This window comes from Coenobita brevimanus, chromosome 55 (genome assembly GCF_032717465.1).
Source record: "Coenobita brevimanus isolate Jiangsu-jjx chromosome 55, ASM3271746v2, whole genome shotgun sequence".
In the NCBI taxonomy this organism is placed as follows: domain Eukaryota; kingdom Metazoa; phylum Arthropoda; class Malacostraca; order Decapoda; family Coenobitidae; genus Coenobita; species Coenobita brevimanus.
The window spans coordinates 59,362,324-59,383,761 of NC_137008.1; the positions used below are offsets into that span (position 1 = coordinate 59,362,324).

Sequence of the window (21,438 nt, forward strand, 5' to 3'; positions counted from 1 at the left end):
GATTCCCCAAATTAGCTAAAATATTTGAGAAATTTGAAGAGTTACCACCACAGCCCACCCCACCATAGAATACACTGCCATCCCACACACTGCCACACCGCATACTTCCACACCATCACACTGAAACTCATTTCACACAACCACACCACACATCCCCATACTATACACACATCCTCACATTCCACACCATACACCGACACTGACACATACATAGATACATCACATTCACACACTGCTACACATCACATTGCTACGCCTCACGTTGCCACACCTCACATGACCACACTTCACATTGCCAGTTTTCACATTGCTACACTTCACATTGCCACGCCTCACATTGCCATACTTCACATTGCCACACTTCACATTGCCACGCCTCACATTGCCACACCTCATACTGCTATGCTTGACAGTGTCCCACCTCACATTATTGCAACGTACACTATTACAGCATACAGACCTTTTTGTATTATCATATCTCACAGTCTCACCTCACACTGCCATACCACATACTGCCACACCACACGTTACGTTGTCACACCTCACACTGCCACACCTCAGCACACTTCACATTGTCATATCGCACTGCCAAACCACACATTGCCATACTTCACACTTGTAAACCTCACATTACCACACTTCACATTACCAGCCTCACACTGTCAATCCTTACACTACTACACGTTACACGACTACACCTTACACGACTACATTTCACACCGCACATCCCCCACTGCACAGAGACAGCTGTCCAACACCACATGCATTACTTCAGCCATGCATTAAAAAAAAAAAAAAAAAAAGTCAGTATATAATGCAGGGATGAACATACGGACAATTTCAGAGTTGTACGTAAGTCCTTAATGGCAGTGTGTATCTCTTAACACATTACGGTGACGGTATTTTCATGAATTTTTACTGATGTCCAGATCTCTGCCTGCTGGGGTGTTGGTGTGCGGCTGCTCCCTCTCCGCTCCTTGCAGGCATCGTTGATCAAAGTGCAAGGCCACATCCACTACTGCCTCCTGCTGCCTGACCTCAATCACGGGGCTCAATCAGAGAGGCACACGCTTTCCCTGGCCACTTTAATCATATTTCTCGTACGTTTGTGTTGTCGTCTTTTTCTGTCTCTAGCGCGTAACCCCCCATTTATTTTAATAGGATATGATATTTGGGTAATGGTTTTGACATATATACATCAATCTCTATTTTGAAAAGCAGATGCACTGAAAAAGATTAACCTCATCAGTCCGGTATCGTATTTTGTTTTAGTTTTTTATTTCCAGGCGACTTTTTTCAGCTTACGGCACTTTCGAACTGGAGGAGTCAGACACGGCGTTTGTTAACCTCTTCGCTGTTAGAGTAAGATTGAGTAAAATTATTCGGTAAAAACAAGAAAGTGATATAAGTGATGTACCCGGCATGAGGTGGTTAAGATTTATATAACTTTGGAGATTCTTTTCTTTCTTCAGCTCAAGGATGTAGTGGTGTAAAGAAAATGTTGGAGTGAAGATGGTACGTAGTGACCGCATCGATCCAGATCCCTGAGAGACGGCTGGAGATTATTGCCTCCGAGGGTTTAGTGTGTTTGGCTGTGTGTTTGTCATGTCTGTCTGTCTGCAGCATTATAGAAAAACTGTCGCCTGAAACTGCACCAACTTTGGAGTTATGCCTGAGGACCATTGAGGAAAACTCGCTCATATCTAGGGCGGGAATAAAAGGTCAAGGGAGAATCGCTCGAAAGAAAAAATGGGTAACACTACTCAGAATTTAAAATAATGCATGAGGACCATCAGAAGAACGCGTATTTAAATTGTGGGTGTGAAAGATGAACGTCACAGGTCAAAATCTGGCTCTGTGATGGATTGTTTTAGTATCATGTAGGGCGAGGGTGCTGTGTCCTCTGTGTGTCCCTTCATGTTAGACTAAAAATTACCACCAGAGACGTAAGCTGGTCACCTCTCAGTAGGAGTTCTAGCCTCGGGTCCCTACACCTCGAAAAAAGGGTTAAGAGACTGGATGCTGATTGGTATTTATCGTTCCGTATATTTATTCCTCTTAGATAAAGCACTTTGGCAGTATTTTCAACATTCTCTCTCTCTCTCTCTCTCACACACACACACACACACACACACACACACACACACACACACACACACACACACACACACACACACACACACACACACACACACACACACACACACACACACACACACACACACACCGTCCTAAGTTTGCCTCGGTTAATACACTTGGCTAATAATGCAAACAGTGAGAGTTGGAGGAGCAGGGAAAAGTAACCTCAAAGTTCTTCTGATCCAATTTGTGGTGGTGTGGGGAAAGGGGGGAAAGAGAGAGAGAAGAGGAGGGGAGGGAGAAGGAGAGGAAGAGAAAGAAAGAGAGAGGGGGGAGGAGGAAGAGAGAGTGAGTGTTGATGTGTGTAATAATGCAAGAGAGGGAGAGAGGAGGAAAAGGAGGAAGGAGTGGGTGAGTGAGTGAGTGAGTGAGTGTGTGTGTGTGTGTGTGTGTGTGAGAGAGAGAGGGGGGGAGGAGAAAGGTAAGAGTGAGTGTTGGTGTGAGTGTATGTAATAATTGTGAGAGAGAGAGAGAGAGAGAGAGAGAGAGAGAGAGAGAGAGAGACTATTAGCCTTGGTCACCTCTGCATACATTAATACAGTGTGGCTCACGCATCCCTCACTCCATTAGCTGATCTCAGAATATGACCTGTGCTTGGAATATTACTCGTGTTTAGAATATTATCCATTCCTAGAATATTACCTGTCCTCGGAATATCATCTCTGCTTAGAATATTACCCATGCTGAGAATATCACCCATGCTCAGAGTATTACCTGTACAGAATATTACCTGTGCCGAGAATATTACCTCTTCGAAATATTACCTGTGCTTAGAGTAATGGCGAAGTATACTGAGTTAAAGTGAGTCGATGAGATTATTAGATTATCCTTAACTGCGATTATGCTTTTACCCCTTCTCTCCGATGACGCATTTTTTTCATTCTTCATTCCTCCAGACGATTTTACGTAGCCTAGGGAAGACCTCTCGTATCGAAGGGGTTGATAAATATTCTGCACAAAACCAGCCGTGTTCGAAAAATACCTCGTCCCAAATATCTCAGGAAAAATAATACATCAGATACGTCATCGTTTTTGGAAGGGCTAAGTTTTGGGAAATTTTGGGTTAATTTGGGTTAATTTGGAGGGAAAAAATTGACGTCGATGCTTGACCTTCCCTTGAATCCATTGACTACGGTGATTTTTTTTTTTATCCTCTCTCTCTCTCTCTCTCTCTCTCTCTCTCTCTCTCTCTCTCTCTCTCTCTCTCTCGCTGCTTCCGAATGATACTTACTGGATTTTTTTTACATATATATAAATGCTTGTTGGTTACGTACATTCTTAGATTCCTACGACTCTCTGCTTGAAAAAATATTGGCCAAATTAGAATACTAGAGTTGTCCTATTCATGAGACGGCCAGCGGTGGCAGTATTAAAATTTTCAGGCTCCCTTGTTTGCCATTAACCCAATAAAATCGTTTGGCGTTGGCTGGAAGGAAATACTAAAGTTGTCCCGATCATGACAGTTAATTTGGGGTTTATTATTGTTCTCTCTCTCTCTCTCTCTCTCTCTCTCTCTCTCTCTCTCTCTCTCCAGGGATAAATTTTGAATTGTCAGGGATACATTTAGCCTTAATTAACACCTTCACTATTTGGCTGCTTTCCTAAGCTGAATAAAACCGCCTCATGTTCGGAAAAATACAAAATAAAAAAAGTCACAGAATACGCGTGGTTAAGCGTCTCATTGCGCTGAGGTATTTGTTTTCCTGCGTGGGTGATTGATTCAACTTTGGAAGAATCTGAAGTAGAGGAAGGATAAACAAGGGCTGTATCACCCCTTCTATTATAGTTCCAAATTCCTCACCTAAAATTAAAATAATCATCTCCAGAGAGCAAGAGTGAACTTTTGAAATTGCCACCGGATTCAAAGGGTAAGAGAAAACTGTCTAGATGAATTCTTAAAAGGGAGGTGGGGATACAGTCACATTAACAAAGAATACAAAAACAAAATAGCCTAAAGTAACCTAATAAAATAAGAATGCCAAAGAATTGTATAATATATATATATATATACAGATGATTTTTATTTAGTCGAATGGAAAAGTGAGAAATTCTGCTAGCCAAAAGAGGAAGAGAAGAAGTAAATGTGAGAGGAAGGTGAGAGAGGAAATTAAAAAGGATAAAAGAAGAACAAAGCCCAGGGAACACATTAAATTAATAAAAAGAAGGGGAGTGTAGACAGCTGGATTAATATGAACTGAATATTTACACTGGAGCGGGAAAAAACGTAGATATGATAAAGACACAAAAGAATTGGTGGATTTCTGTTTAGGTACATACAGAATATACAATAATTAAGTAACGTATGGGATTAAGATACAAGGTTGCACATATCTGCAGTACGACAAATTAATAATGGCTGTAAAACGGTATATACTAAAGCTACACAGTGGGAGAGATTCATTAGCTAGAGAGGAATGGCACAATATGGAAACAGGTCACAATAAAGAATAATGAAGAGAACTTTGACCTTTTCCTCAGTGTCTCTTTGTTTTCACCCCGTCAGCCAGAGGACGTCGTTAATGTTCTTTCTGCTATTCCCAAGAAATTGTATTTAAATTAGAATAGATTTTTATATTGCTGGTGTTATATACAGCCTTTATCAGTCCTTTCACTACTTGATATCATTCCTGAACTTAAACAATATCGTCTGGTGGCAATCTGATTGAAATCTTAAAAATTCACCTGACTGAAGAGGTTAACACTTTCACTACTGACATTCTTTTTTTATTCGATTCATCTTACCACATGACAACTGTGCTAAGGTAAAGAGTGGTTTTTCGAACTGGAGAGGTTACGTAGAACATTCATTAACCCCATCAGTACCAGCTGAAGTAAATCGTCAGGTGAGGTGGCGAAAATAGACTAATAAAAGACGTCACCAGACTTATGAGATTATGGTTCAGGTGAATGATGTAGTGGAAGGTGAGAATACCGTGAATGAGATGTATTAGATGCATAACAAGTCTCTCTTATCTCCATCAACACTGCCTTTTTTTTTTTTATGTCCTTGCTATCACCAGATCATATTATTCAGCTTAGGACTGACAGACAGAGAGGCATTACACCACAAAAAATATCCAACTTCTGACCTGCTATGGACAAAGTTTACGATGATAATAATAATAATAATAATAATAATAATAATAATAATAATAATATATTATTATTATTATTATTATTATTATTATTATTATTAGCAGCAGCAGCAGCAGCAGCAGCAGTAGTAGTAGTACTAGTAGCAGTAGTGGTAGTAGTAGTTGTAGTAACAGTAGTATCATTATTGTCTTACTTGTCATTAAACCAACACCACTATTATCATGTCATTAAACCTACACCACTATATCATCATCACCACCACCAACACAGAACCATCAGTAACACCACCATTACGTCGGCAAACCATATAAACACGTCTAAAACAAATGGGCTGCAAGGAAGGCAACCAATAGTACATATATTCCTTGACGCGGGCCGGCCAAGGAGGAATATTTACGTAAAGGAAAATATCGGATGGCCAGACACAACAGCCGAGGAATAAAGCAGTAAAAGAAATATGGAAATAATAATTTTTGGTTGATATTTGAGCCTGGAAATGGCGAGTGATAATTTTACCCTTGACTCCCGAAGGTCGTAGTAATGTATTTTGGTCTTCGTGGGGGAAGTGAGGATAAGCAGGAAAAGACTTTGTGGTACAGCCATCGGCAAAAATTCGCCGACATTTCTTTGCCAGCATTCTGTCTTGCCTTCTGCATTTCTCATTCCTCCCCAGGCGACAAAGTGCATGCTTCTCTTCCGCTTCAAACTCTTTTCTTGTGTGTCGCATAGTGCCATCACAAAAAAGCGACATTTCTCTGCCAGCATTTTATCCTGCCCTCCTTATTTCTCATTCTTCACTGAACGACACACAGTCGTTCCTCGTCACAGCCTTTCATTGGGTGCTTCATATTATTTTAACATGAAAATAGGTCACGCAACACCTTCCACTCTCACAGCCAGCGGAGAGATGGAGGCGAACTTTTGCTCATGGTTAAACACAGGAGGTTAATGGTGATTGTTTCTGTCCTCTAAATTACAAGGGGTTTTACGATGGCTTGGTAAAATCGTCCAGTGGCAGTAAGAATGATACATAAGAGACGCATTTAGTGAGGGAGTTACTTGATATTATTTCTAACCCCGTCACTCTCCGCGGTCTATCATGGACTAACTATGATTGTGATAGTAATAAGAATAGAAATATGGACGTTAGGGAAATGAAAGAATTACAGATGAAAATATACACTGGTGGGAGAAGGAGAAGACCAAGAGCGAAATTACCCTCTTCAGTCAGATTGCTTCATATTTCCTTTTTCTCTCCTTCTTCCGTTTTTCAGTCTTCTTTATCTTTTTTTTTTTTTTTTATCAGGCCATCGCCAAATGATTTATCTTAAAGGGAAGGTATTATAGTGAAGGGATTATAGCGAAGGGATGGCTGAAAACTACATTAACCCTCTTCAGGTCCAAAAATTCCTCCTAAGCTTAATAAATTTGTCTGAAGGTAGGAATATTAACATAGAATTGCGTCCTAGTGGCGAAAGAATTAGAGGAAATGGGAAAAGGAAGACTTGGGAGAGCTGGCACATGGTTAAAACTGAAAAATGGATATGTAGACAAATGAAAGTGTGTGTGTGTGTGTGTGTGTGTGTGTGTGGGTGGGTGGGTGAGAGAGAGAGGGAGATGTTCTGTATGTAAGAATCAGCAAGACTAAAAAAAAAATCCAATGCATGTGCTAGCAAGAGAGAGAGAGAGAGAGAGAGTCTGTATGAGAGATTTAAAAAGCTGTGTATACATTATGTATGTGCGCGAGTGAGCGTCTGTGTGTGTGTGTGTGTGTGTGTGTGTGTGTGTGTGTGTGTGTGTGCGCGAGAGAGGGGGAGAGGGGGGGAAAAAAGTACATAAAATAGGGAAAAATGCGCAGTGCGAGGAAACCTGATCATCAAATAATTTCAAATTGTACATTACATCCAGTAAATTAATTTATCTCACAACTGTAAATAAATATGCCCTTCTAGTTAGTTAGTCGTGTTTACATTTTTCATTACCAATTTTATTTTTTATTGCTGATAATTGACTGCCTGTATGTATATCCCTATTCAACGTTAATCGATTTATGTTTACTAATCATTTATTGGCTTTTGTCAGTATGTTTATTTTTTTCTATCTTAAATTATGTCCCTATTCTTCAGTGATACCATGTTTTGATTTACTGTTCCACTGTTTCTTTGTGCTTACTGTTTGTTTTGTACTTTTTGCGTATGTTCCCATTCGGCAACAACCCATTCTTTTTGTTTACTATTCATTTCATTTTTGTTCATCTTTACTTTGTGTCATCGTATGCTACATTTGTCCCTCCGTAGCAACGACTCCTTCTCCCGCAAATATATCCTTTCCTGCATGTACTCTGTCACGTCGTTCTTCCACCTCAAGCACGTTTACTCCTGACGAAGATCTTTATCCCTTTTCAGTCCGTTTGATTACCAAATGAAGTTAGGTTGGATAGTGATTTAACTGGTAACCAAGGAGATTCTTTTAGATCTCATAACTAAGATTCATCGATATTCATGCATCCACAACGTGATGTTCAAGCTGTAGGAGTGGCCCTATTCCGTCAGATGAAACCAAATCGCTTGTATAGTTTCCTTATCTGCCAACCCCACTCCTATCCACCCACCATCATATACTCATCCACCCTGACCTTCCTCGCGGTTCTCGTCCTTTCTCTTCTTCTACTCTTTTTACTTTCTTTTCTCCCTGTCCTTTCTACTCTTATTATTCTTTCTCTTATTTCTACTCCTTTTAGTCTTTCTAATATTTCTACTCTTCTCTTTCTACACTTTTTACTCTAACTTATCCTAAAATTGCTGTATCTCTTTGCCGAATTCTTAGTCGTTGCAGTAGGTTGACACTGGAATATGATGCTAGTCAAGCTGAAGTGCAGTGGAAAAGATGTCGAGCCATAGTGTTATCTTATTTAGTCGCTGAGCTATGTGAAATACGCTGCGAATGGACGAAAGTCTGGGCCAGGCTAAGGTAAAAGGAGTATAATCCCCTCACTCAGACCTGTACAGTTGGGGGCAGAGTGAGGCTTCGTAACACTTTTTCCTTAGCTGTTTATTTTGCATATTACACTTGAACCTTTTCTTCTAGGTTATTTGGGTCGCTTTAATATCGACACTGTAACAATAACATGTAAAGGGATATTCAGGTGTAATGTGCAGAAAAAATCGCTAAGAAGGAGGTGTTACGAAAGCTTCCGATGCCACTTAGAATACGACTCTCATACACACTCCATCACATTCTCCATTTTCTTCTCCTTCCACTTGGTTTTAGACTGACTCTCCTCCCACACACCCTTCATGCACGTTCTTGTCGCCACTTCATTTTCTGCCTTGTTAACGCTTTTATTTAACGTTATTTACACCCACGCTGCTGCCCAAGTGGAAGAGGATATATGTTTTCATGGACGCGCGAGCGCTCGTGTGTGTGTGTGTGTGTGTGTGTGTGTGTGTGTGTGTGTGTGTGTGTGTGTGTGTGTGTGTGTGAACCAAACAACTCAGTTTTTATCCGATTTCAACCAAATTCGATGGAGTGGGAAGTAGACAGCATTGGAGTTGACTTTTTTAACAATAAGTCAAAAGTCAAGGTCACAGAGCGATGTAAGTTTGGCCTAACAAGGTGAACTGAATTTTTTAAAAATCCAATTTAAATCAAACTTGGTGGAAGGGTTGATGGTTAGGGAAGAACAAATGAGAATGATTTTGAGAACAATCAACCAAAGGTCAAGGTCATGTGGCAAGGTCAAAATTCGACCCGTGTGTCTGTGTTTGAACAAAATAACTTAACTGGTGTTGATTCGATTTGAATCAAACTTGGTGGAAGGGTTGAGGAGTAGCCTAGGAGGTGACCTTAAGCCCTTAAGAACGATAGGTCAGAGGTTAAGGTCACATAGCAATATTAACTTAACTGTTCCTATCCGATTTACACCAAACTTTGAGGAACGGTTTAGAATAAGGGAAGGATAAGGACATTCGATTTTGAGAATAGTCAGCCTTAGGTCAATGTCACAGGGAAAGGTCATTGGAAAAAATCAGCTTAAATAGTTTTGATCTGAAGTGGACTGAACTTGGTGTTTTTAGACAAGAGGGAAGTTATTCGCTTTTGAGAGCAGTCGGTCGAGGGTCATGGTCACAGGGCAAAGTCAAATGTTCTGCCCTTAAACTAATTGATGGGCGCGGGTGTTGTAGCCTTTAAGGGCCCCTTCTTGTTGCCGTAAGGGTCGCGGCGTGAAGTGGTGGAGGCGTAATGGTGGAGGAATGTTGGAGCGTGTCAGTCAAGGCCACTGTGGGTGAAGACTGGAACTGCGTTGCTTCATGCCCTGTAAGACATTAAGTGCATCCGTCTGAGTCTCTGTCACACGTCCAATTTCTGTTCCAGTGTAAACATAAATAACTTGGTCTGGAGGATGATAATACGGTGGTGGTAGTGATGCTGGTGGAGATGGTGATGGTGGAGGTTGTGATGGTGATGATGATGATGATGGTAGTGGTGCGGGTGATGCTGCTAATGGTGGTGATGGTGATGGTCATGGTGGAGGTGATTAAAGTGATGGTAATGGTGATATTATTGCTGCTGCTGCTGATGATGATGAGGAGGAGGCAATTTTTACAGCAACCAAACCAATGTATCGGTACTTAACGACTGATGATACGTCTAATAATTAATTCCGAGTGTCGTTACCAAGGGATGCAGTCCATTACGATGAAAGAGTATGTCCAGAGGTGTGTGTGTGTGTGTGTGTGTGTGTGTGTGTGTGTGTGTGTGTGTGTGTGTGTGTGTGTGTGTGTGTACCGGTCCAGCAGATAACTTCTTTCTAAATTACTTTCCTGGAGTTACCTCTTTATTATTATCTTTCCTTCCCAGGCTTTCTTTTCCTCCACTGTGCTCTCTTTCCTTCCCACCCATCCCATCTCCCTCTCTCTCTCAGCAAATTCACTCACTGACCACCAAAATTGAATATTATTTTTAAGCACGAGAGCGTCTTTCTTCTAGTCTCACCACCTCCAGAAATGTTTAGAGAGAAAGGATTTATTAAACCTCGGATGCTATGTGGACATTGTAATCTGGGTAAAATTGTATGATGCTAAAAAGAATAATATACACGAACATAATCGTAATGTAAATGTTGATATAAATTTAAAAAAAAGATTTTGTTCTCGCCCAGCCATTACCATCTTGGATCTGAAATAAACCCGGAACGTTGAGTATATGTATGTTTGTCCTGTATGTATGAATGTATGTATGTATTTATGTATATAACAAAGACTGAACTCGAACAGGTATTTGTAACTAATCTTCGCAAGCACAACCGTAAGGAGTCCAATCGCTGACAGCTTGAGTTTGGTCCAGACTGATGTGCTCTGAGGAGGTGTTGGCTGTGCACCTGCTTTGCTGATGAAATGTGGGTAGCAGGGTGTACAGAGTTTTGCAGTTTAGTACTCGGTGTGTGTGTGTGTGTGTGTGTGTGTGTGTGTTTAAGAGATGATTTGGATGTCCTTTAAGGGGGTGTTTTAACTACAGTATCGTAGGTCCGCGGCAGGGAGAGCACCTTTGCAATCGCAGCCAGTAAATGCGCCTGCTCTTGATACAGATCGTATTTTGTTTGGTGGCTGGCCTACTTTTCTAGCGATAAAGTGCCCTGAGACTAGTGGTCGAACCCGCGCCGTAGCCGACGTTTAAAGTGGGTGCTTGTAGAATGTCCCTTCATACGCTTGCATATGAAAGTGTTTTGTAAATTCTACTCATAGCGTATACAGATCTGGGTAAAACATTACTGATACTATACTTCGCTTTCACATTCATCGCTCTTTCTGCACGCGCTCTTTTCCTATCTGTACTTTACCAGCATGGGAATGCGTTTCTTCTGGGTATCGCTCTCCCTACGAGGAGAACGTTCGATCATGCAGTTGAGCTTATATGAACTGATAAAGATTCAAGCTACTGTCAGACGATTTTTCTACTGGGGGAACCAGAGAGAGAGAGAGAATTTGTGTGTGTGTGTGTGTGTGTGTGTGTGTGTGTGTGTACAGTCCTGGTCAATAAATCCGTCAAACGTCTGACCCTTGACACACTAATGAAGCCTGATTCCAGTCCGCTTGATTTATTCCCCATTACTTTACCAAGATCACATTTCTGACTTTTTAGGAAAAAAAAAAAAAAAAAATGTAGTCGAACTAATGACTACGATTTATTGTCGGTTAGTTCAACAAAATCTCATTTTCAGGTTTTGTCAGTTTCGAAAACAGATATCGGAAATAGCAGGTAATGTTTTATACTCAAAAGAACGTGAAGTATACATACATGCATATATATATATATATATATATATATATATATATATATATATATATATATATATATATATATATATATCCTTTACTGCAAGAGGTGTGCCTCAAAGCCGAATGAAATCGTCCAAAATTGCAAGAATGTATAACAATGAAATATGTCACCTGTCTGATGAGATTAATGGAGACTCTGTAAGACCTTCCCTACGAGAGATCTGCACCAAGCTGAATAAAATCGTCTGACAGCAGCTGTGATGTAAGATAAAAAGGTGCCATCGTTGTGAATGAGGCTAACCCCTTGAAGGCAGATGACCACGCTTTCTTTAAAGTTTATTCTTGCTGCTGCCAGACGATTTTACTCCTTTTGTGAAAATCATCTTGTGCTGAAAGTGTTCATTCTGTTATTTAACCACTTCAATTGGCGAGTCACTCTTAAGATGAACAGTTCCTTCTGGAGACTGCAAAAATAAACTGAAAATACTTCACGATACAGAAGGTATTAAACAAGAAGTATTCGAGTAGATCTGTTCCCTAAGGCCCGTCTTCTCGTCAGCTTAGGACTATTTCTAACACCTCCTCCTTGACTAATTTATGCCCAGATTGCGATACCTCATTATTTCTCTGTGCTGTTTATTTCCTTTCAAGATGCAAATCGTTTACAAAGAATACATGTAAGTGGATATCAGCGTACAGTTGCGGACATTAGCTGCGGTTGTCTTCACCACGATAAGTAACGAAATAATGAACACTGACTTCCGATACCCAGTTCAGTCAGCTTTGTCAATGCCTAACCTCTACAATTTGCTACTCTCATTGCAACATCCACTCTCACATCAGCAGATGGAGCCGCCCTCGCCACACGCAGGATGCCCCCAGGTAAATGTCTTGTGGAGTACTGTTTACCGACCACCTTGTAATTTCCCACAGTTAAAGATCAGCAAGATGGCCACAACCAGAATGTGGATATTTAAAACGATTCAAATCTGAGAGCACCAGACAAATATAAACTGTTGCTGCCATACACACAATGATATTTTAATCTTTGGTTCTGAAATGAGTAGAGAAAGCAGCAGAACACAGACTAGGAACAGTTGGTGGTGGCTTCCTTTAGCTGTGCCCCGACGTGGAAAGTGTGAGGGTTAGAGAAGGAGAATTGGTGTTCAGCAGAGAGGAAGCTGGAGGAAAGGCCGCGAATATTGCAGAAACTGATGGAAAGTGAGTCAGACAATGGCCCGGGGCATATCGAATGGTCGTCTCAGGCAAACAAATTTCCGAACTGGAGTCGAGTTGGGCACCTTTTTTTTTTTTTTCTTTCCCCTCTCTCTCTTTCTTTTCCATGAGGGTCTAGGTTAAATTATATTTTAGTTTTAGGTTAGGGTCCGCCTATTCGGTCCGTCGATGAATTTTCTGTTATATTCTTGCCACTTTCAGGTAATCATGTTCACCTTAGAATATGTTTTTGGAACTGGAGGATATATATATATATATATATATATATATATATATATATATATATATATATATATATATATATATATATATATATATTGCCTTAACTCCTTCTATAATAGGGTTAACTATAATCGTTGAATGTAATCACCTGAGCATATTGTTAACAACTGAAAGTCATTTTACAGAAAGGGTTTTAGTAACGTTAGAGCGATGATCTTTGGCAGAAAAATATTATGACTTGTTGGCAAAATGACTAACAGTTGGGAGATACGGCACCGGGGAAGTGTCCAGTGATGGGGAGATTAATTATTTTGTGATCCCCCTCCTCTGTGGGGAAGGAGAGGCATTTGAAGGTAAAGAGAGCTGGAAGGGAAAGGGAATGGGAGGTAGGAGTGATAGAGGAGTGGAGGATAACGAAGGGAAGAGGAGGGAGGTAAAAGGGAGAGAAGGAAAGAGGGGGAGGCTAGGAATGAGAGAGGAGATATTCAAGAGAGGCATTTGGAGGAGGAAGGAGTTGGAAGGAAGAGAAGCGGATGTAGGAAAGAAGGTTGGGTGAAGGGATATGAAGAGAAGACGAGGTAGATAGAGGCGAGAGGAGCAAAGAGAGGGAAGGGGAGGTATTTGAAGGTAAAGAGGACTGGAAGGGAAGAGGAGGGGGATGGAGGAGAACGGAAAGACAAGAGGTAGGGTAGAAAGGAGAGAAGGAAAAAGGAAGAAAAACAGTAGAGAGAGAAGATGAGAGGTGGGATGTCAGAACGTTGAGGATAGGCAGGGAGGAGAAACAAAAATAGGAGAGAATGATGAGTGGAGGAGAATGGAGGGAAGGGGAGGTATTATGACAGAGGAGAAGGAAAGGGGAGATAAAGGGGACGTGAATAGAGGAAACGTAAGAGAGAAGGAATAAGGGGAAAAAAAGAGGTGGGGAGAGGAAATGTAAGGCAAAAAACATAAGAAAGGAAAGGAAGCAGGATGGGAGAGAAAAAAAGGAAAGAGAGAAAGGAATATGAGGTGTGAAGAGAAAAGGAGAAAAGAAACAAAAATGTGAGAGAGAAACAGGAAAGACGTGTGTGAGAGTTAAAGTGGAATGAGAGAGGGGAAGGGGACGTGTGAGGCAGAAATTAAAAAAAAAAAAAGTGGACTTTGGAGAGGCGAAAAGGGGAATTGAGAATGGAAAGGGGATGAGAAAGGGGGTAACTGGAGGAAAGAGAAGGAAAAATGGGGTTTAGAGCGAGAGAGAGAGAGAGGGAGAGGGTGGAAGGAGGAATTTGATATTTTAAAACATGAAATAAAGAAACGAGGAAGGGAAAAGGGGGTGAAAGGAAGAGGATAAAGGATAGTGAGCAAAAAGATAGACAGAGAAACAGACAGGAAGCCCGTAGACAGATAGTGAAACACTGAGAGACATGAGACAGATAATTACATAGATCGTCAGACAGATAAACAGAGACGAATGCAGATATAAAGAGAAACAGACAGGCAGACAGTAACAGACATATAGGCACACAGAAAGACAGACAGGAAATCATGCTGTAGATACGGTATATACAGATAAAAACAGACAGACAGAGAGACAGACAGACAAATAATATATAAGTTAGATAAAATACACACACACACACACACACACACACACACACACACACACACACACAGGGAAGGAGGGAGTAAGAGATTATAGTGGTAGGAAGACTTTCATTTCCTGTCTCACTTCCTTTCTGAAATCACTCTTCCCCCTCACTTTCTTCCTGTCTATCTGTCTGTCTCTGTCTGTCTATCTGTGGTCATACATCTCTCTTGGTCTGTCTATCTGTCTGTTTACTGCTAGTCAATCTCTCTCTCTCTCTCTCTCTCTCTCTCTCATCTTATGCTTCAGTGTTTGTGTTTCATGCATGTCTATTGCCTGAAACTCCCAACTCTTTCAGACATTTAATTCTTCTGTTGCAGGCAACTTTGATAAGCTCATTCTCTTTGTGCATCCGCGGTTTTACTCTCTCTCTCTCTCTCTCTCTCGGGAAATAATCTTGTGAGTGAGCCGCGCCAGTAAAGAGAGAGATATTGCTGATGCATCCGATCGTAAGCTAAGCGAGACTGGCTCATTTGCAAATTTCAAAACATAGGCAACAAAAATGGTAATAAAAACAACAGTAACAGTACACACACACACACACACACACACACACACACACACACACACACACACACACACACAGCCTAAAAACGTTTAACGACACCGCCAAAACACCTTGCCCCCACCTCCACTATTACCATCACCGTCATCATAATCGTCAACAACACACACACCGACAGAAAAGGGGGGAAGAATAGACGGTGAATTGAGTGAGGATTATGCTATATATACTGGACAGTCTGATAAAGATAGGCAGTGCGGAGTGTGCTAACCCAAGTCGCCTAGCCATGAAACACAAATCACGCCGTACTGATTAAGCTACGTAAGAAGGAGGACTACGTTATACTGAGCAATCTAGCTAAGTAAGAAGGGGAACATAGGGCCACGTTGATATAGGGAATTGTTATGAGTAGTCTAGCTGTGTGAGAAGAGGTAGTACACTATATTGACTAGTAAAGTTGTGTAAGACCAGGAACTACGCTATACTGAGTGGTCTAGCTGCGAATGAGGAGGAATTGCGCTAACTGTATAGTCTAGCACGATGGGGAGAGGAGACAGGGTAACTTACATAGGTTTGTTGCGTTCGGTCCTTCAGCTTAAGTTTGAGATGAATAGAAACTTATCAGTTGAATATAGGTATACCTTGTTTGTTTTGTGTGTGTGTGTGTGTGTGTGTGTGTGTGTGAGAGAGAGAGAGAGAGAGAGACGGGGGGGGGGGACAACACTAAATGTTTCATAGTCTCAGGGCTGTGAAGGACTGTGGTGAAGGACTTTAACAGTTCTCCAATACGCCTTCAGTAGGATTGCCTCTTGTAACATATATTCCTTCGACGTTCAGATGATTTTATTCAGTTTCAATACAATTATCTTTTTTAATTTTATTGGGACGGTATGACTAAATGGACGCCTGGTGGTGTGATGGGTTCAGGCGCTTCAGATGGATATGGCCCTTTTTTTTTTTTTTTTTTTTTGTAATACTGCTCAGAAACCAGTGGCTGCTCACTCTCTCCTTGTTTTTTGGCCTAAGTAGCCTAGCCCCAGCCTCCTACTCTGTATTCCAGATGGTTAGTACAGGAGTGGATGGTAAAGTGATATTTCTCTCTCTCTCTCTCTCTCTCTGAAACTTCCATTTTCTTTCACTTTCTTCTCCATTTTCTTTTGACTGACTTCTCCAAGCAGCCACTTAAGCATTCTCCCAAGCCTAATGACAACACTAACCTCAATTTATACAGCACTTGGGGGATGAAAGGCTAACAAAGAGAATTTCTAGAAGCAAAGTTGGTAGGAAAATGAGGAGAGGAAGATCAAAGCGAAGAAAAAAAAAAAAGAGAGAGAGAGGTAGGCCAAGAAGGAGATAAAAGGGTAAACTTAGAAAGAGTTCCCAACTTGTACTATCACAGTCAAAAGTTCGGCCACACATCCCTGCTGGTAATAGGTGATACATGAAGGGTTTGTATATGAGATAGATAATAATATGCGGGGTTACAGACTGTTCCGGCTCCCCAAGTCGTTCCGGTTAGGTTAGAATAGGTTAGGGTAAGTTGGATTAAGGTAGGTTAGATTAGATTAGGCTAATAAGGACGAAACGACTGGGGACGGATTGACCTTGGGCTTATAATCGATCTGAGGGCCTTTTGAAGTACGTGTAAACAACAGGAACGTTTAATGTAACATAGATTTTGACGTTCGGGAAGGAATGAGAAATATTCGCAAACGCATTGCTGGCAGGGCAGTGTCGGCGAATTTTTGCTCGTGATAATACTTTTGGGTTTTGCCAGTTGTGTATTTGAACTTATACAACTATCCATTATTCAGGAACCGAGATACATTTTTCACTTTTTTTCTTTTTAACTCCTTGGCAGCAGTGTGAGCCTCTGTGAGTTGAGTTGCAGCGTTCGCCGTAAGCTTGGAAAAATATCGAATTCTTTATTCTAGGCCGACGCTTAGATTGTGGTAGTTATCAGAATTGTTAGTGCCCCAAATTTAACTTAATCATGGCAAAACTGCCTGATCTTAGCCCAAATAAACTGCAAAGTAAGTACTCTGCAGCTAAAATGTTAAACTGCACTCGCTTGTTACCCTGGCGTTCCCATTGCATCATACGTCAGTGCTGTTACGTTGATATTCATGCATGGATAGATCCCGATACAGTTACACACAAGCCCAAATCAAATACTGTACTAGTTTGTTTTATTTTACCCGACCAACTTCCTGGCTGCTACAAATAAGTAAATATGTAATAAGTAAATGCTGGTATTATGCGTGAGAATCTGTTTTCAGATTGATAAAAGTTACTATAGTCGGTTAGTGTTTACTTGATCAAACTGGGTCACTTCCACAACGCCAGTGTTATGAAATGAGAATGGGTCTCCTTGGTTACTAGTCAGTCTGACGATACGTGGCAATCAACTGAACTAAAAGGTGTTAGAGATTTTTGTCAGGCTACAACAAACTCTCTTGAGTTAGTTCATGGGCATTACTGTCCCATGTTCACACTCATTTACACACCAGTAACTGTAGGTCTGCGGTGCATTTACCCTAACCTGACAAAGATCCCTTACCCTTTTTAGCTCAGTTAGCGGCCAGGTGTAGTCAGACTGGACAGTTGATTTCCTTAGTAACCATGTACATTCATTCCTGCCTCATAACTATGGATCTCGAATTTCACACTGTCATACCTGAGTACTAAAATTATAGGAATGACCCAGTTACGTCAGAAAATAAACGACTGTAATAACATAGTGGGTTGCATCTGTATACAATAAACAAATAAATAAACTGGGGCGGTTGGTATCTGGAATAAATATCTAGATGTGAAGATCGTGGAAGAATGAGAAGTCTAAGAGTAAGATGGGAGAACAAAGAGAACTGCAGTGATATTTTTTGGTAGAATGAAGAGACGAAGACCGAGGATGAGATAGGGGGATTACTTGTACTGAAATGACATTGACAAGAGAAACAGAAGTGGACGACCGAGAACGAGATGGATGGAATGAAAACGATAGACTGAGAACGAGATAGAAGGATGAAATATCTAGAAACAAATTAGGTAGGAGAATGAGGCGAGGACGACCGAGAACGAGGCAAAGTGAAAGAGGGAAGGCAGGCAGAGAATGAGATGAAAGAATGCTGTGTCTAGAAGCGCAGTTGGTGTGAGAACCAGGAAGGGAAGACCGACAAAGAGATGGAAGGATTAAGTGTACTGAAATGAAATGGGCGGGAGGAGAAGAAGGCCGAGAACGAGACGGAAAGATAAGGATGACCGAAAATAAATTGTTGAAAGAATAAGGAGAGGAAGACCGAAGAACGCGATGGGAGGATTAAATTGTACTGAAACGAGGTTGGTGGGAGAAGGAAGAGAGGAAGATTGAGGACGTGGTGGAGGTGCTTAGGAGGGGAAGGACGAAAAAGAAATGGAAGAATAAAGCGTACTGAAACGAAATTGATGGCAGAATGAGGAGAAGCAGAACGAGATTGAAGGACAGTAACTACAATAATACGACATCGTAGTGAAGGGTTTAAGCGTCCCACCTCCATACAGCCCATGCAGTATGAGGCTTCTCTTCATAGCTGAATAAAATCGTCTGAAGGTAGCAAAAATTAAACTTTTAGATCTTCCGTTCTTGAAATAGAGAAAAAGAGTGAGAGAGAGAGAGAGAGAGAGAGAGAGAGAGAGAGAGACGGGGGGACTGGGGAATGTGGAAAAAGACACAGACGGTACAGAAAGCAGCTGCAAAGGAAGAAAATGAAGAACAGAGAGAGGGAGAGGGGAGAGGGGAGAGGGGGTAGTGGAGAGAGACACACATGGTACAGAGAGCAGCTGTAAAGGAAGAAATGAAGAACGGAGAGAGAGAGAGAGAATAAAAATTGACGGTCATCTTTATAACCTCGACCAACAGCTTTATTTCATTTTTATTTCATGACGCAAATATAAAGACGTTTCTCTTTGATGGACTTTACGTTTTATTGTTTAGTAGGCTAATGAGAAAGTCAGCCCACTCACTCTCAGTCGCCCACATTTGCCTTGTCTCTTCTCCCATTCTCTCTCTCTGTCTCTCTCTGTATATATATATATATATATATCTATATATATATATATATATATATATATATATATATATATATATATATATATATATATATATATTCATCGTCATCAGCATCATCGTCGTCATGGTCAGTATCGTTTCAGTTCCTTTTCTCTCCTCCACTTACTTCTCTTCCTCCTTCTGCTCCTCCTCCTCCTCCTCCTCCTTCCTCAAGGCATCACAGCTATCCCTGACTCCCTCCATCCCAAACTAAATACATTAAAGGTTTTCTTGTTAGCGCACGTAGTTAGCGGAACGAGTTTTCTGATTTAGAGGCTCATGCTGCTGCTGACGACCAGAATGTAATAAGCTTGCCAGTATATTGCTTGATATACTGAACGAGAGAAATTTTTTATCATGTACCCTTCCTAGACGAGGTATTTTCTGGTGAGGGACGCCTTCATTTGGTGTCACTGGTTTGACCGGACGGTGGAGTTGCCCAGTTATACTAACGTTCCTTGGTCACCTCTGTAAATACAACAGGATGACCGTAGAAGACTGAACGTTAGAAAAAATTTGTCAGGTACAGTGAGACTTGTGTAGGTTGGTGTCAATCCTAAGTCGTTATTTTTTTGCAGACGTTATTTGCACATTGGTCACATTATCCTAGGATCTAACCCGGGACTGGCCAGCAATAACTGATTAATATTCATGTGACAAATATTCGAAACCCATTTTCAGCTCAGTAATTTGTCAGGTGTAGTCACATCTTAGTAAACAGCCAGATGTAACCAGTTTAGTAAATGGCCAGGTGTAATCACAATTTAGTTAATGACCAGGTGTAGTCACAACTTAGTAATATTCACAACTTAGTAAATGGTCAGGTGTAATCATAATTTAGTAAATGGCAAGGTGTAGTAACAGCTTAGTAAATGGCCAGGTGTTGTCAGAATGAATGGTAAATTTGTCTGATAACCAAGAAGATCCATTCCTTGCTCACAACCAAAGCTTATTTAATTTCAAGTAACCGTGACTTTGTATCTGCGTTGTGCGAGATGCTCAGGTCCGTCAAATGAAAGCAGCCGGACTATATCACCTCCATTCGTTAGCCGCGGCACCACCTCGATTGCTAGAATTACGTAGCCTTCAACTCCTTCATCCCTGCAACCCTTCATGCAACACCGTTATTTGTGTCTGGAGGTGGCTAGCCAAGGTACGGTGTTGCATTTTTATCTGGAAACTTTTGCTGGCTATAATATTTTACATGGTGGCAGAAAAAAGAGAATGGGAAATAGTGTATTGCAATGGATTAAAACGTTATCATCATCATCATATGTGAGTTCTCTTTCACTTCCTTCTCCATTTCTACTCCTTCCTTATCCAGCCAACCCCTCCTCCTCCTCCTCCTTTCTCATCCAACCAACCCCGCGTCCTCCTCCTCCTCTCTCATCCAGCCAACCCCTCCTCCTCCTCCTCTTTCATCCAACCAACCCCGCCTCCTCCTCCTTTCTCATCCAACCAACCCTTCCTCCTCCATTTTCCTCCTCGTGCCCCTAGAGAACTGTTCCTCGGGCCGTGTTCATTTATCAGGGCTCTCTCTAATTAACACACCCGCTCACCTTAAAAATTACCTCAAAGTATGGACTGGATTTTTTCTTTTAACTTGGGGGTGAGATTCTCCTTGCTCCTCCTCCTCCTCCTCACTCACTCTCTCTCTCTCTCTCTCTCTCTCTCTCTCTCTCTCTCTATCTCTATCTATCTATCTATCTATCTATCTATCTATCTACCTGTCTAACTCATGCAGTATATACCGTTCTCACATAAACGCTTCGACACATTTATCTTCATCACACACACACACACACACACACACACACACACACACACACACACACACACACACACACACACACACACACACAGTTGAATTATCACACACTTACACAAACATGTAACAATCGCATGCCCACTTACAAAACACACGCGCTCCACAGATCACTTATGTGCACGAGAGAGAGAGAGAGAGAGAGAGAGAGAGAGAGAGAGAGGGCTTATAGGCGTGATGAAGGGAGAAATTTAATCCTCACACCTCAGGAGCGTTTCAAATGGCCAGTAATATCGTCTGTCATTAACCAGTGTAAAGTACTGGAGTCCGCCCTTCACAATTTATTCCACTTATATCCAGACGACTTTATTTAGATGTGGAGAGAATTTCGAGATGTGGGAGGGGGGTGTTTAGTGTATCCTTCATTAGCTCCTTCATTACTAGGGACCTCTGCTGCATAAAATCGGATGGCAATAACAAGAATGC

At 41.3% G+C, this 21,438-nt stretch overlaps 1 protein-coding gene across 1 annotated transcript in view; it reads right to left on the reverse strand.

The window, feature by feature from the left end:
• Positions 1 to 535: 535 nt before the first annotated feature.
• The window catches only part of LOC145401189 (uncharacterized), a 71,873-nt gene continuing 50,970 nt past the window's right edge, over positions 536 to 21,438 (reverse strand). The window contains exons 8-9 of the mRNA XM_080273493.1: positions 920 to 1,032; positions 536 to 585 (exon numbers count right to left, since the gene is read on the reverse strand). Of these exons, the coding sequence (XP_080129619.1) occupies positions 536 to 585; positions 920 to 1,032 (163 nt within the window). The remainder of the gene's footprint in view (positions 586 to 919; positions 1,033 to 21,438) is intronic.